This window comes from Stegodyphus dumicola, chromosome 9 (genome assembly GCF_044657685.1).
Source record: "Stegodyphus dumicola isolate Sdum_Otavi_A_Nest chromosome 9, ASM4465768v1".
Classification (NCBI taxonomy): Eukaryota; Metazoa; Arthropoda; class Arachnida; order Araneae; family Eresidae; genus Stegodyphus; species Stegodyphus dumicola.
The window spans coordinates 189,161,272-189,175,553 of NC_140776.1; the positions used below are offsets into that span (position 1 = coordinate 189,161,272).

At 32.1% G+C, this 14,282-nt stretch overlaps 1 protein-coding gene across 17 annotated transcripts in view; it reads right to left on the reverse strand.

Moving 5' to 3' along the window:
* LOC146995590 (inositol polyphosphate-5-phosphatase A-like) overlaps positions 1-14,282 on the reverse strand; it is a 214,360-nt gene that overhangs the window by 82,043 nt on the left and 118,035 nt on the right. For 11 of the 17 annotated variants that reach the window (XR_015043160.1, XR_015043161.1, XR_015043159.1 and 8 more), the window contains one exon: positions 12,117-12,146. The exons of the other annotated variants lie outside the window; for them this stretch is intronic. Coding sequence is in view for 8 of the 11 variants with exons in the window: in XM_085824465.1 (XP_085680591.1) it covers positions 12,117-12,146 (30 nt within the window). In the remaining 3 variants the exon portion in view is untranslated. The remainder of the gene's footprint in view (positions 1-12,116; positions 12,147-14,282) is intronic. 17 annotated transcript variants of the gene reach the window in all.

A 14,282-nucleotide genomic window follows, 5' to 3' on the forward strand; every position in this document is an offset into this window, starting at 1 on the left:
TATCTGAAGTGTAGCAGCCTGTTGTTCTTTCTCAGGCCATGCATTCACTAGATGTATCACCTAATAAATGCATCTGGTCATGATAGCACAGCACAGACCAATCTTAGCTACAGCAGATGAAACCTGATAACATACCGAAACTACTGAGTTGCATACCTCAAATACATAATGAACATAATTTCCCTTCTGTACTGGGATACAGAACGGCAGTTACCACCACTTACAGTGGCAATGCACTAGACTGACTTCTTTACATTAAATGTCAAACTAAGCAGCAATTATTTCTTTTTCATATAAAATAATATCTGTATTAAACATAAGGAGTTCATGGCTTTTTTTGTTACATAATACTGCACTTTTTCATGTGTGTATTTGTATATGCCACGAAAAAGTGAGCACCAGTAAGCCTAGCTGAATGTTACAATATTTAATTCTACAATTCTAATTCAAAGCAAAAGGATCAAATTATAAACACAAACAAATTCCTAATTCAAGACAAAAGGACAAATTGCAAACAAAAATTATGAAGATAAACAGGAAGACAAGGAATGACAAACTGTCCGCATTTCAAGTTTTGTCATCCTATAAATTAAATGCCATCAAATTAAGCTAGAGTTAGTTAGCAGGTTCACTTTTACTTATTTCCTACTTTTAATCCTACAGCAGCTCTGCACACAATATTTTTTTTAAGATATTAATATGTCTTTCATTTACTTATATATATATTGTTACGAATTTGGTATTTAAAAAAGCTAATGTTAGTTCAATTACAAATTAAATGATTTTATTTCTCGCGCAGTGCAGCGCGTGACGAATATTAAAAGAAAGCTAAGCCGTAAAATTGAAATTACAAGAGCGCGTGCATTAAATAAATAAATATCTCTTTTCGATTTCGAGAAAGTACTGGAAAATTCTAGCGCGTGATTTTAAAATCTTATAAAAGGAGGAAAACATCTCAGTTTGTAGTAGTTGCTTAGTTTGTTGTTGTTTAGAAAACTGCTCTTGTTGATTGTAGCGAATTCGCGGATTAGCGTTCTTTAGCTGTTTTTAATTGCGTTCTATTGGACATTTGAGTAGTTAAAAGATAACTACTGTGAGATATTGTAATACTGCATGATAATTTGAGAAAATTTAAGCATTTTTGTTGTGATAATAATAAATTTTTTTTGTTCATTTTTCATCGGACTTGTGCATTCATTTCATAACGAACCCGTACGCACGCAACAATTTTTGGTGGCAGCGGTGGGATTTGAATGCCAATAACAAGAGCGATGGAAGAGCAATTAAGGCAGTTAATATCAGCCTTTGCCTCATTTAAAGAAGAAATTAAAGAGGAAATGAAATTGGGCCAGGAATCCATTAAGGAAGAAATGAAATTGGGCCAGGAATCCGTTAAGGAAGAAATGAAATTGGGCCAGGAATCCGTTAAGGACGAAATGAAAGCCGTTCAAGCTGGTCAAGAAGAAATGAAAAGAGAAATTACTTGCATAATAGAAAATAAATTTGAAGCTATGGAAGGCAGAATTGATGCAGTTGAAAATAAAGTTGGACATATTGAAGAAAAGGTTTCTTCCGTAAAAGATCATATTGAAGAAAGAGTTTCTTCGGTGAAAGAAGAAATAGAAGAAAGAGTTTCTTCTGTAAAAGAACATATAGAAGGGAGAGTTTCTGCTGTGGAGGAACGAATTGAAGGAAGAGTTTGTGCCGTCCAACACCAAATCGAACAACAAATTGATGAGAGAGTTTCTGCAGTTGCCAAAGAAATGGATACTTTAAAGAAATTCGTAGCGTCGGCAGGGAGCAGGAGTGATGATTTTAAATTCTTACCAATGCCTGCTCGTCCACCTCTGAAGCTATCCACATATGATGGGAAGACCTACTGGCAGGTGTATAAGAGACAATTTTCTATCGTGACGGATGCGAATGGATGGGATTCCCAAGCTAAGGCCTGTCATCTCGCCGCTTCTCTAAGAGCCGACGCAGCGGATATCCTTCAGACTCTTCCCGAAAACAAAAGGTTAGATTTCGAAGCTCTATCCGGCGCTTTGGAGCTGCGCTTCGGCGGGAAATGTTTAAAAGACTACAGCAGGCTCCAATTAAAATCTCGTCAACAGCAGCCTACCGAAACACTTCAGGAGCTCGCCGCGGATGTTGAAAGGCTGTCCCATCTCGCCTTTTCGGAATGCCCGACAGAAACAAGGGAAATCCTGTCCTTACAATACTTTATCGACGGCATCCGAGATACTGAAATACAGAAAGCTCTTCGAATGGCAGATGTAAAGGACATAAAAAGCGCTCTGTTGTACGCCATGAAGTTCGAGGCAGCCCAGCAAGCAACTAGTAGAGATCGCTACCCAGTTAGAGCTGTGCGAGTCCATGAGCCAGTGGATCAACTGATGGCTCGTTTAGATGATTTAGCCAGACAAGTCGAAGATTTGATACGGAGTAGGAGCGAGAAGAAAGTGGCTCTAAGGTGTTGGAGATGTGGTAGTGAAGGTCACCTAAGACGGAATTGCAGAACACCCCAGGGTACGGAATATAAAGCAGATGATTTTACCAGACAAGTCAATGGCTTGAGACGGAACAGAAGTGAAAAGAAACTAATTCTAAAGTGCTGGAACTGTGGAGTTGAAGGCCACATACGAAGAAACTGCAGAACACCCCGAGGTACGGAAAATAAGACCATTTCCCAGCAACAACGCAGTAAACAAATTAGTGACCATATCGAGGAACGGAGGTTGCCAGATAGTGAAAAACCTTGTTTTAAAGCTCTTAAAATTTATACAGTGAGTGGCAACAATAACGGACTGTCCATCAATGGGAATATCGATGGAGTTCCTTGCAGTATGATCATTGACACAGGAGCTAATGTTACCATCATTAGGAAAGATTTAGCTGAACAATTTAAAGATAAACTTATTTGGACGCCATCCTGTGTTACCCTTCAGACTGCGTCTGGTGACAAGATCGACATAACTGGGAAGTTAAACGTAAACATCACGTTTGGAAGTGCCGCCTACCATCACACGGCATATGTGGCGGATATTACAGATCCATGCATACTCGGATTGGACTTTTTAAGGAAATACAATTTTTCCTTAGACTTGAAAAACAACAAACTGCTTTCAGGATCTAAAGACATGACTATCCATCCTAAGAAGGGATCCTCACCTGGAAATGCCGACGCTTTGTCCGAAAGAACCAGCTCGAGAAACAGCCGAAATCATGCTAGGTTCGAAAAGAAACACCAGACTACCAGCTATTCTCCATCTCAGATGCTCTTCGGTCGAGACCTTCGTCTGCCTTGTGACCGCCTGTTTCATCGCCGTACGGATGCACCTTCATCGTCTGAGGAACACATCCAAGATGTCAAGGCCCGTTTTGAAGTGATGCACCGTTCCGCACGAAAGCGAGTGAACTTGGCGACGGAGAAAGTGAAGACCAGATACAACACGAGAGCTGCTGGACATAGATCCAACGAAGGAGACAAGGTGTGGTTGTGGAACCCGATTTGACGAAAAGGAGTCAGGCCTGATTTACAGTCACCTTGGGATGGTTCGCACACAATCCTAAACAGGCTAAATGACGTCATGGTTCGGATCCGTGAGTCTTCGAACTCTTACGACAGGTTAGCTCATTACTATGGCCATAGTACATAACGTAAATAATTGTAAATAGTATAAGACCATGGTCCGTTTTGTTTAAATGTGTATTTGATTTGTTTTATGTATTTCATTTATTGTTCATGTTGTTTATTATTGTAATGTAATGCTTATTAATGCATTTATGCCACAGTTGTAAGTTTAGCTTCCTGTCCAGGGATTGTACTGCCTGGGACGTGCAGTCCTTGGGAAGGGGGCAGTGTTACGAATTTGGTATTTAAAAAGCTAATGTTAGTTCAATTACAAATTAAATGATTTTATTTCTCGCGCAGTGCAGCGCGTGACGAATATTAAAAGAAAGCTAAGCCGTAAAATTGAAATTACAAGAGCGCGTGCATTAAATAAATAAATATCTCTTTTCGATTTCGAGAAAGTACTGGAAAATTCTAGCGCGTGATTTTAAAATCTTATAAAAGGAGGAAAACATCTCAGTTTGTAGTAGTTGCTTAGTTTGTTGTTGTTTAGAAAACTGCTCTTGTTGATTGTAGCGAATTCGCGGATTAGCGTTCTTTAGCTGTTTTTAATTGCGTTCTATTGGACATTTGAGTAGTTAAAAGATAACTACTGTGAGATATTGTAATACTGCATGATAATTTGAGAAAATTTAAGCTTTTTTGTTGTGATAATAATAAATTTTTTTTTGTTCATTTTTCATCGGACTTGTGCATTCATTTCATAACGAACCCATACGCACGCAACAATATAAATAATTAAAGAAAGGAGAACAAACTAAAGAAAGGAGAACAAACTAAAGAAAGGAGAACAAATTAAAAAAGACCTTTGTGGTCAAGAACTTTTGTGCATTGAGCTGCAAAATTTAGAAAACAAGTTAAAAGAATAGTCTTAGTGCTTCCGCTAAAAAGTAGCTTAGATACTGCGGTTACAGTGAAACAAATTTTAACATACGGAAAATAAAGTGCAATTAAGTGTAAACATTATTATCACTAGAATATTTACAAATAAAATTCAAATCTAATTGTAAGTGAAATGTTGATCAAGGTAAGGCAAATTTTAAACAATAGAATAAAAGTGTGATATAAGACTTAAGCAAAAATACAAAAACAAAAAAGCGGTAAATGGTAAATTAGCCCAATTCGAATCTCATTACCGACCCTTCAGGGGAAATTATATAATGATATTCGAATCCAGCTAATTCCATAACGCATTTCGTCGAAACAGACAACTGAAACTATACACGAAACTCTTCTTGAATATTAACTGAAAAACTTAGTTAAAAACTTTAGTGTCAATTCTCTGTTCCATTTCCTGACGCGTCTGCTTGAAAAAACACATTAAGGTGTAAGAAAAACTATACATAATGGCCTGGTTAGGTAAATGTACAAAATAAAATAAATAGCGATTTGCTATTAGTAAAAAAATACAAGATTTTTAGGAAGGACCTACTAGCTTGTAGAGTTTAAACTTTGTGAACGTAGTTAAGAAATTAAAATAAAAAGCGAAGAAGACTATATATATATACACACTATATATATAAATTTTTAAAAAGTTAAATTATAAACAAATAGCCAAATTTTTTTCAAATAAATTTTAAACAAAATTTTAAACAAAAATTATTTTTTAAATAATAAATAAAAATACATTATAATAAATAAAAAATATATAAATCGATGAAAATTTAGCAGGTGAATGAACAGTCAATATTTGAGACTGAGATCTGAATGAATATTAATTTTTAGACCTAAAAATTCAAACAGCAGAAAATACATGAAAATTAAAAATGAATACAATTGTTTTATCAATGTTAGACCTGAACATCGTCAGGATGTATGTGAGCTTAACACTGATACAATTACCATACCCAGTCTACTAGATATGTTTCTGTTCATCCCAAATTAGCATAGGTTTCAAAATTAATTATTTTAAAATTATTTGTACCTCTAAAATTTAAAAAACGCTACCCCTACATACCATGCCTGCTAAAAAAATGTAAATACAATAATATAAACAACATTCAAAATAAAAATTCAAGGCATCAAAAAATACCTGTTGGATCACATGTATAAAAGTGAACAAAACTTCTCGCAAAAACAAAACTTCTCACAAGAAAACAATAAACAATTGTGTAAGTGCCTACTGAAATATAAATAATCTGGAATTATAACAATGTTAAAAATTGGCATCAAAATACAAAAATACAATTACAAAAAAAGGCGAAGAATTAATTAAAATTTATCAAGCAGTAGCTACTTCTAAATGACTGCTGAAAAGAATGTAGGCGGAAAGTCAGAGTAAGGTTATTATAGACGACAATAAAAATACTTTCTCACCTCATTCCTCCTCGCGGTTTAAAAAATTGGCTTTATTATGTAAAAGAATATTTATAGTCTGTAGAGGAAGCCAGCTTTTTTTCAGTAGTTTCTTAAAAATAATTAGGAATTTGATTATTGCCCACTTACTTGTGAAAGTAATAAAATTTCCTGTTGCTATTGCTCAACTTATGTGCAAATATTATTGATACGAACTAATTGATAATAAATAGTATTTTCTACAGCCTTTTTGAGATGTTACTGCTCCATTTAATTAACTTAATTGAATAAAAGTTAATCTCACTTCTTGATAATTAAAAATGCCAAGATTCAGAAAATTAACAGTCAGGTTTGCTCCGAGTTAGTGTTACTAAGATACGAAAAGCAAATACTGCTAGACTGGATATGATTAAAATTGTTGAAAGTAACAAAAAAGAAAGTAATGCGAGTGAAAGAAATCTGGGTCAGATAAGGTAACTGTATCAATAGGCTTACCTACTGACAATGCTCGGATCTGACAGTGATAAAATGACCATACCAATTTCAATTTTGATGTATTTTTGAATTTTTTAGAGTTAAAAATTTAAAACATAATGTTCGTTCAGATGTCACTCTCAGCCAAAGACTACTGACTATTATTCATTCAACTTCTAAATTTGCATCTATTTTTATATTTTTCGTTTCATACAATAATTACTTTTGTTTGCAATTTATTATTTAAAAAAAATACTTATTTGATTATAACTTAACATGTTTAAGTAATTTATGTCAATCTTAGCAGCAAATGCACAGGGTTCTAGGTTTGACAGTCATTCTTGCAATTTGCTTTTTTCAATTTTATATTAGTTTGTATCTGAGTAAGCAACTTAATATATTCTTTTATTATTATCTATTACTCTTATTTTAATAATTCAAGGACTTTCCGATTTTGAATTAATCTATTACTTTCAGGCAAAACTGAGGTTTCAAGTTTTTCCTTCATAAATCTTGATTGTAATTAAGGTTAGCCCCCTTTTTACTTTTATCATCTTGCTGATTTGAAATATAGGAATGTAAAAATTCCAATTGTTTAACATACAGACAGACATAATGCCCCACCAGCTAATCCAACTTGGTGAGAAAAAGCAGTCTGAAAAACATCTAATTGTATTTACTCTATTACTTGTAACAAATGTAGTAAGGTTTGTATAGGACAGACTAAAAACAATCAAGAATAAACAACTACAGATCTCGCATTAAAATGAATTGCTTGCATCAGCTCATACTTCTCAGGCCACAGTAGAAATAGAACATTTTAAAACACACAGTTTCACTGATATTTCAATTAAAATTTTAGATTTTATTCCTAATCTAAAAATTAGGCTTTTCAGAAAATCTGCACATTTTAAAAAACAGGGACTTAACACTTATCTTAATAAATGTACTTTATATTTTAATCATACTACTTATGGAAGATTTAATATTTTCAGTAAAAACGCTCTTAGAAGAACTAGATGAGGCAAAAAGACTACAAACAAAATACTAGTGGTTAATGTTAATAAACTTCAACTTAAGTTCATTAATTTATTTAATACTGAGATTTCACTTTAAAAAGTGTCACATTACTGCACACATTTACATTATCACAACTTCAATAGTACTTCATAGGTACTTTCAATAATTTTTCTGATATTAAAGACTTTGTATTAGATTTTATTATACTTAAATTTCAAAGTAACAGAAAGATGATGACCATGAATTTCTCTCTTATTAACTTTCTACATCTTGCCTTCAATAGAATAAATTTAAAAAAAAGGTTTAAAACATCACAATATCTTTTCCCACAACAGATTCCAGGACTCACGTCTGTTTCAACTACCCCCCCCCAAAAAAAAAACGGCTTTCCAACCATCAGGAACTGAACTGAAAAGCAACTTGATACTGCAATGATGTAGTTCCCCCCCTTCTTGTATGGATTCTCCCAATAAACACATTATTACTGGTAATTTTGATATAGTTGGAAGATTATTTTTTAAGGCAGCTTATGAAACAGAGTACTAAATTTACGCCAGTTAGTTGGCTCAGTTAATAAGTCATTATGCATTAAAAATGTTGAAGATAATACAGATGACTTCATTTTAAGAACCAGCTTCAAGCTTTGCCTACCTACTCAAACCTTTATGGAATGGAAACATATATTAAACAATGGCAAAACAGCACTGTCTAAGCAGCAAAGTTCTGAAAGTTTTTACCTCTTGCAAGAACTCAAAAAAAATTTCTACTCTTAGGGCTAAATTTTTTATAACTAAAAACAAAGTCGGTAATAATTTCAGCATCATTTGTAACAGCTCTCTTGATGAAAGCGAACTTAAACAAGCAGTTACTTATGGTGTTGCTAAAAGTAACAAAAGAGCAATTATTAATAATAAACATCATGCTTTTCACAGAACACTAAAATTATTTCTTAATTCTGATTTCAGTAGATTTTCTAACTTATATGCACTGCTTAAGTTCCAAAAGAGCTCAGTCAACTTCAGATTTATTCCTAATGGCACGAGGAACTATAAGGAGGGATATGACTACATTTTTTTCTCTTAAATTCAAGCAGATTTGTAAACTTAATTTAAAAAATGTAAACAAAGAAAAACACTTCAATTGCATCATTTATAACAACCATCATGTGATTAAAATTGTAAAAGAGCAATATACTTAATATCAATTGCTATGACTTTGGGAACCTTTATACACCACAGCCAATGAAAAAAAATTTATACCAGTCTATTAGAATTACCAATGTTACAGATACGTAAAAGTTTAGATACTATTACCTGGAAGGTATATCTCCACTGCTCTCTTTTTCACAATTACATTTAGTTCCGAGATACTACTTTTCTGCAAATTAATGGCATCTTTATGGGAATGAATTATTCTACTCAAATATGTAACCTTTACTTATTTACTAAAAAGTAGAGATTTCTATAGATATATTGAGGATATCATTCTTTCAACAATTTTAACTTCATCAAATCTAGCAATATTTAGCCTTCCTGTCTTAAATTTAAGACAAACTGAGATTCATCAGTTTGACCAGCTGTCGATTTTCTGGATCTTAACATTTTTAATTACCAAAAGAAGTCACATTACTTGACAAAAGAGATTTCGACTTTAATTCTATTAAGCTACTTAATCGGAACAGTACATCTCCAAAAAGGTTATAGGAAATACTATTTATAATCAACTAGCTTGTATAAAAGATATTTTAAGGGAAGTCAACATACCAGAAATTCTATTGTTTTCACAAACATTCGCCAATAATCAAGTTAATAAATATGTTTAAAAATAATTAAAACTGAAAAAAAGCTGGCATCATCTATGAACTGCGATTTTTTTTTTAACATAATGAAGCCCTTTTTTAAAGGAAGAATGAGGTGAATGGGTGAGGAACTACTTTTAGTACGTAAAATTTGTAAAATATGTAATTTACTGTAAATTTGTATTTTTATTTCTACCATTATGGCTGTAACTTTGACTAATGGGGACATTTCAAATTTTCTGAAAGTTGCCACTGCAGCCAAAATAACACAAAGAGCTGTTAGTCTGTTCTATTTTTCTTTTTCTTAATTTTTAATTTAAGTTTTTATAGCAACTATTTCATTAATATTATTTGGCGAGATTAAAGGCTGCTCTGAGTTCAGATAATTTTCCCATCCACATTCTTTCCAACATTCATTTAGAAGTACCTACTGCTTGAGTAAGTTTTAATTGATTCATATGATTTTTGTAATTAGACTGAAATATTGATTAACAAATTTGCTGCCGATCAGCATTAAGTTTTGAAAATATGTGCTAGTACTGGCATGGAGTGAAGGTTAGAAACTAGTTGTCAATGTATGTAGTTTGGAATGAAGACAAAGTTCCATTTCATGCAAAGACCATACACGAATAACATTCAGAAATTAGTTTGTAGGAATATCATTGTAACTGTCTTATAACATATTTATTTATAATATATATATATATATATATATATTTGTTTGTGGCATAGTTTCATTCAAAAATAATGCATATTATTGTTACTAATTTTGATTCATTTTTAAATACCTTGTGCCAGGGTTCATGCAGCATTGCAAAAATAAATTTACCTTTAGTGCCAATCACACACTGGTGTGCAGTCATAAAATTCTATGCTTAAAGGCTTAGCAATCAATATGGTAGACATAATAATCTTTTGTTACCTCTTTTAAATCATATTTCTCATAAAGTTGGCATATGGGTACAATCTATTTCTATCACACAGCATTAACTATCAACATAACCTCACATGACCAGCAGTGAAAGTGTTAATGTTTATTGAATTCCAGATTTTTTATACTTAATTTTATGACTGCATTTACCACTTATATATTTACTGTGTTTATAGTTTTCCTGTAAAAAGTGTTGCTTTTGCCCACTTTGCCATTTTTATGCATACGACCCAACCGAAATTTTCTGATGCTTTGAATTTTCATTTTGAATGTAGTTTATACTATTGTATATATGCTTCTCTGGCTGGCCATATATGTAGGGATAGAGTCTTTAAATTTTCAGACATAAAAATGGTTTTTAAAAATGGTAAATATTACATTTTAAAGCCTCAGCCAATTTGGGATTAACAGAAACATATCTAATAGGCCAGGTATGATGATTGTATAGGTGTTATATCTACCTACCTCCTGACAATGTTCAGGTCTGGCAGTGAAAAAAATCAACATATTAATTTTTAATTTTCATTTATTTTAATCATGTAATTTATTAGTTCAAAAAAATTTGCATACGTGGTAATAATTTAACATTTTAAAGTAATGTACGTCAATTTTAGCAGCAAATGCACAAGATAATAATTCTCAAAGTCATTCTTGCAATTTGCTTTTGTCAGTTTTATATTAATTTGTGTGTTGTGTATGTGAGTGCACATGCATGTACATTTATATATGTGTGTGTGTTTACACAAGAAACAAAACCAAATGCTGGGTATTGGTGACTGGAAGAAAGCATTACTCATTGCAGAGTATCAGTAGCATGGCCATCACCTTGAATCTTGTTTGAAATTTTTAGCAGAGTATCAGTAAAAAGAAACAGTACAAACAGAAATGGGAACAGCAGCAACATAACAAAATCCTTCCATCATTTATAATGCCAATCTCATTTGAGTCCCAGACTTCAGGGCTACTTTAGATCAGATAGAAGGGAAAAAAGTAACAGGCACACAACAGCCAAATTGTGTCAACTTAAGATACTTATTCCTTTTAAAAAATAAGGTATGAAAAAATTAAATGCAATATAAGGTATTTGAAAATTCTAAAAAATTTTAACTACAATTCTTGCATCACATACCTCCATTTTGATTTACAAAGTTCATCGACAAGTCACGATAGATACCATAATAATCATACTCTTCAACAAGTAGCACTTTCACCACTCAAGACCTAAATTTGAGTTAGATTCCTGCAATGACTGTTGAAATAGATGTTATTAGGTTTTTCAAATCATATTATACTTAGAAAGAAAATAACTATAATAATACTGAAATGCCATTAGCTTAAAACTTTTTTTTTAATGTGAAAGGGTATGTACAACAGACATTTCTCTGTCAATTAATGTAATTATCTTGCAATATCATTTTTATTAAAAGGCTTGTGTTACAATATGTAGTTTCCTATTAATACCTATAGTTAATAAAAATCAAAACTTCAATTTGTGTATAAAACAACAAATAATTCTCACTGTGTTTTTTTGCACTGCAACTTTGTGAATGTAACCCCCCCAACCCCCCAAAAAATATCTTTGATAAACTACAAAAAATTTGATAATGCACTAATTATCAGGTTAGCGAGGGAATACTATATATTAGATTAAGCATAAATAGTTGCAAATCTCCGACTAATCTTGATGCAGAATAGAAAGTAATACAAAGCAAAAATTATGCAAATATTTTTCATGTGTATTATATAGAACTAAAGAAAAATCCAGCAACAATAACAACAAATGATGAAAGTTGGAATATATCATTTCTTCCTTTAAAAAATAAATTAAGAAAAAATCATAATAGCATAATGCAGATGACACATGCAAGCAGCAGGGAAAAGAAACTTTTACAAATTTACTACACATGCAACATAAGTGGCAAATGATAGAAATTCTTAATAAACAATTGTAAAAAGTTTCACACTTCTGTAGATGATATTGGAGCAGACAGTTTCTAGAAAGAGTAAACATGTAACATATAAATCATAATGAAAAATACACAGCATGCAAACAAGCTTTATATCAAACAAGTTTTGATTTAAAAAAAATAATAATATAACATCATATTAAATGAGGGGAAAAAAAAAAAAAAAAAAAAAAAAAAAAAAAAAAGAAACTGAACATACTATAAAATATCCCACTTACGAATCTAAAACTCAACCTTGAAATATATTTATTCATCAACAATTACCTAAAGCATTCAAACTTGCATTAACTACCAATCAGAGTTTAGCAATTATATTACTTAAAAACATGCTAGGGAAATCTATAATGCTTGAAATTAAATGAAATATCAACTCCCCTCCCAAAAAAATTCTCTCATTCATTAGTATCATCATGAAATACTATATGGTTCTCAGGAAAGAATAAACATCCTATAAATTATAAAATGCTAAAAATAGTCTTGCATTTAAAATTAGCATAGAAGTCAATTTAGTATATCAAAAGTAAGTCACTACTTCACTTTAATCATTGATTTAAGACACAAATATTGATGGTACAGTAGGAAGTAGTATCTACAATGACAAGCATTTTAATAAACAAGGCAAGTGCATTAAATTGGAAAAATGACACTGCAAAAAAATAAATGTAAGATTCTAGGCAAAATTCATCCGCCCTTTATAATATTTTTGCTTAGTGTCTCACTTTGAAGTTCAAAGTCATATACTAAACTAAAGAAATTTGGGTACTTCTTCGATATAGCGACCCCCGAGATTGAATCGCCAATCAACTAAGATTTCTTGCCAGAATCTGGCTACGAGTTCTGACACTTCACAAAACGATCATATATCAGCTTTGGGTGCATGTTTTTATACCTCGCCACGTAATCGTATATTATTAGCTGCAAGAGCAAAAATGCACCATGCTGCATTTTTGCTCTTGCAGCCTGTTCTTACATTATTCCTTTCTGATGAGGTTTTTGAATTCACACTGTTTATTTTAAAATACATCCATTGCATTTTTTTTTTTTTTTTTTGTGAATATCACATTAACATTCTTTAATTTACCAAGTAATGAGGAAGATGCCATATCATTTTTCAAGAAAGAGGTTTTTTACCTGATAAACGAGTATGCAAAAATGGCCACAACATGAAATTTTATGTTAACGATGAAACCATTTGGAGATGCAATGTTAAAAATTGCAAAAAGAAGAAGGGCCTCCACATTGAAAATTTGTTCAGTAGTTCCAGAATATTATTTGTCACTGCTATTAGATTTAGGAATTCTTGGGCAGAGGAGCTGATGTCCATGAAACTGTATAACAAACAACTTAATATGGGTGACAGCTCAATAAGTGCTGCAGTTGAACAGCTGAACAGGAGCTGCAGTTTACTGGAATAATTACATGAGAGAAAATAATAATAACAAAGATTTTTAAAAAACATGCTTATGAGTATTTTTGTAATATATAATCTGTTGTTTATTTTTACATTCACATTTCATGAGCATGGAGAAATTATAGTTGAAATCTCGGCACAAATCTAAAATCACTAAACATGATCGAAGCCGCTGTAACAAAGTACTAAAATTTGATTATCAAGTAATGCATCACAGAAATGCATAGTATTAAGCAATGCATCATGTAATGCGGAATAAGTAATCCACTTATAAATGGTTTTTGAATGGAAATGTTTAATTTAAAAATATGAGATTTAAAAGGAAACACTTAAAATACAGCAGTCCGGTATTAACTATGCTGCAGCTTCACCTTGTTAGTTGTGCGTTATTATAACACTTATTAAAATGATTAATTTACAGGTGTATTTCCTTTTCTTCTGTATTATCAGTCTTTATACCCTAAATTAAGTCATATATCAAAGATAAATTAGACTCTGTTACTTTAAAACAGATCTCTCAAAGCAACTTATTGTCTCCTCTAGCTTCTCCAGTAATCATGGCAACATCTAAATATATATTCAAGATCCTATCTAAATATATTCAAGATCCTATCACTTTACTTCAATTTAACCATTTGCGCTACGACGAAACTCCACAGTTGCGGTGACATGCACTACAATATAACAAGCGGTAAAGTGTCTCATTTACGCCGCTTTGCATCTGCGAGTGCAATCCAGAGCTGTAACTCGAG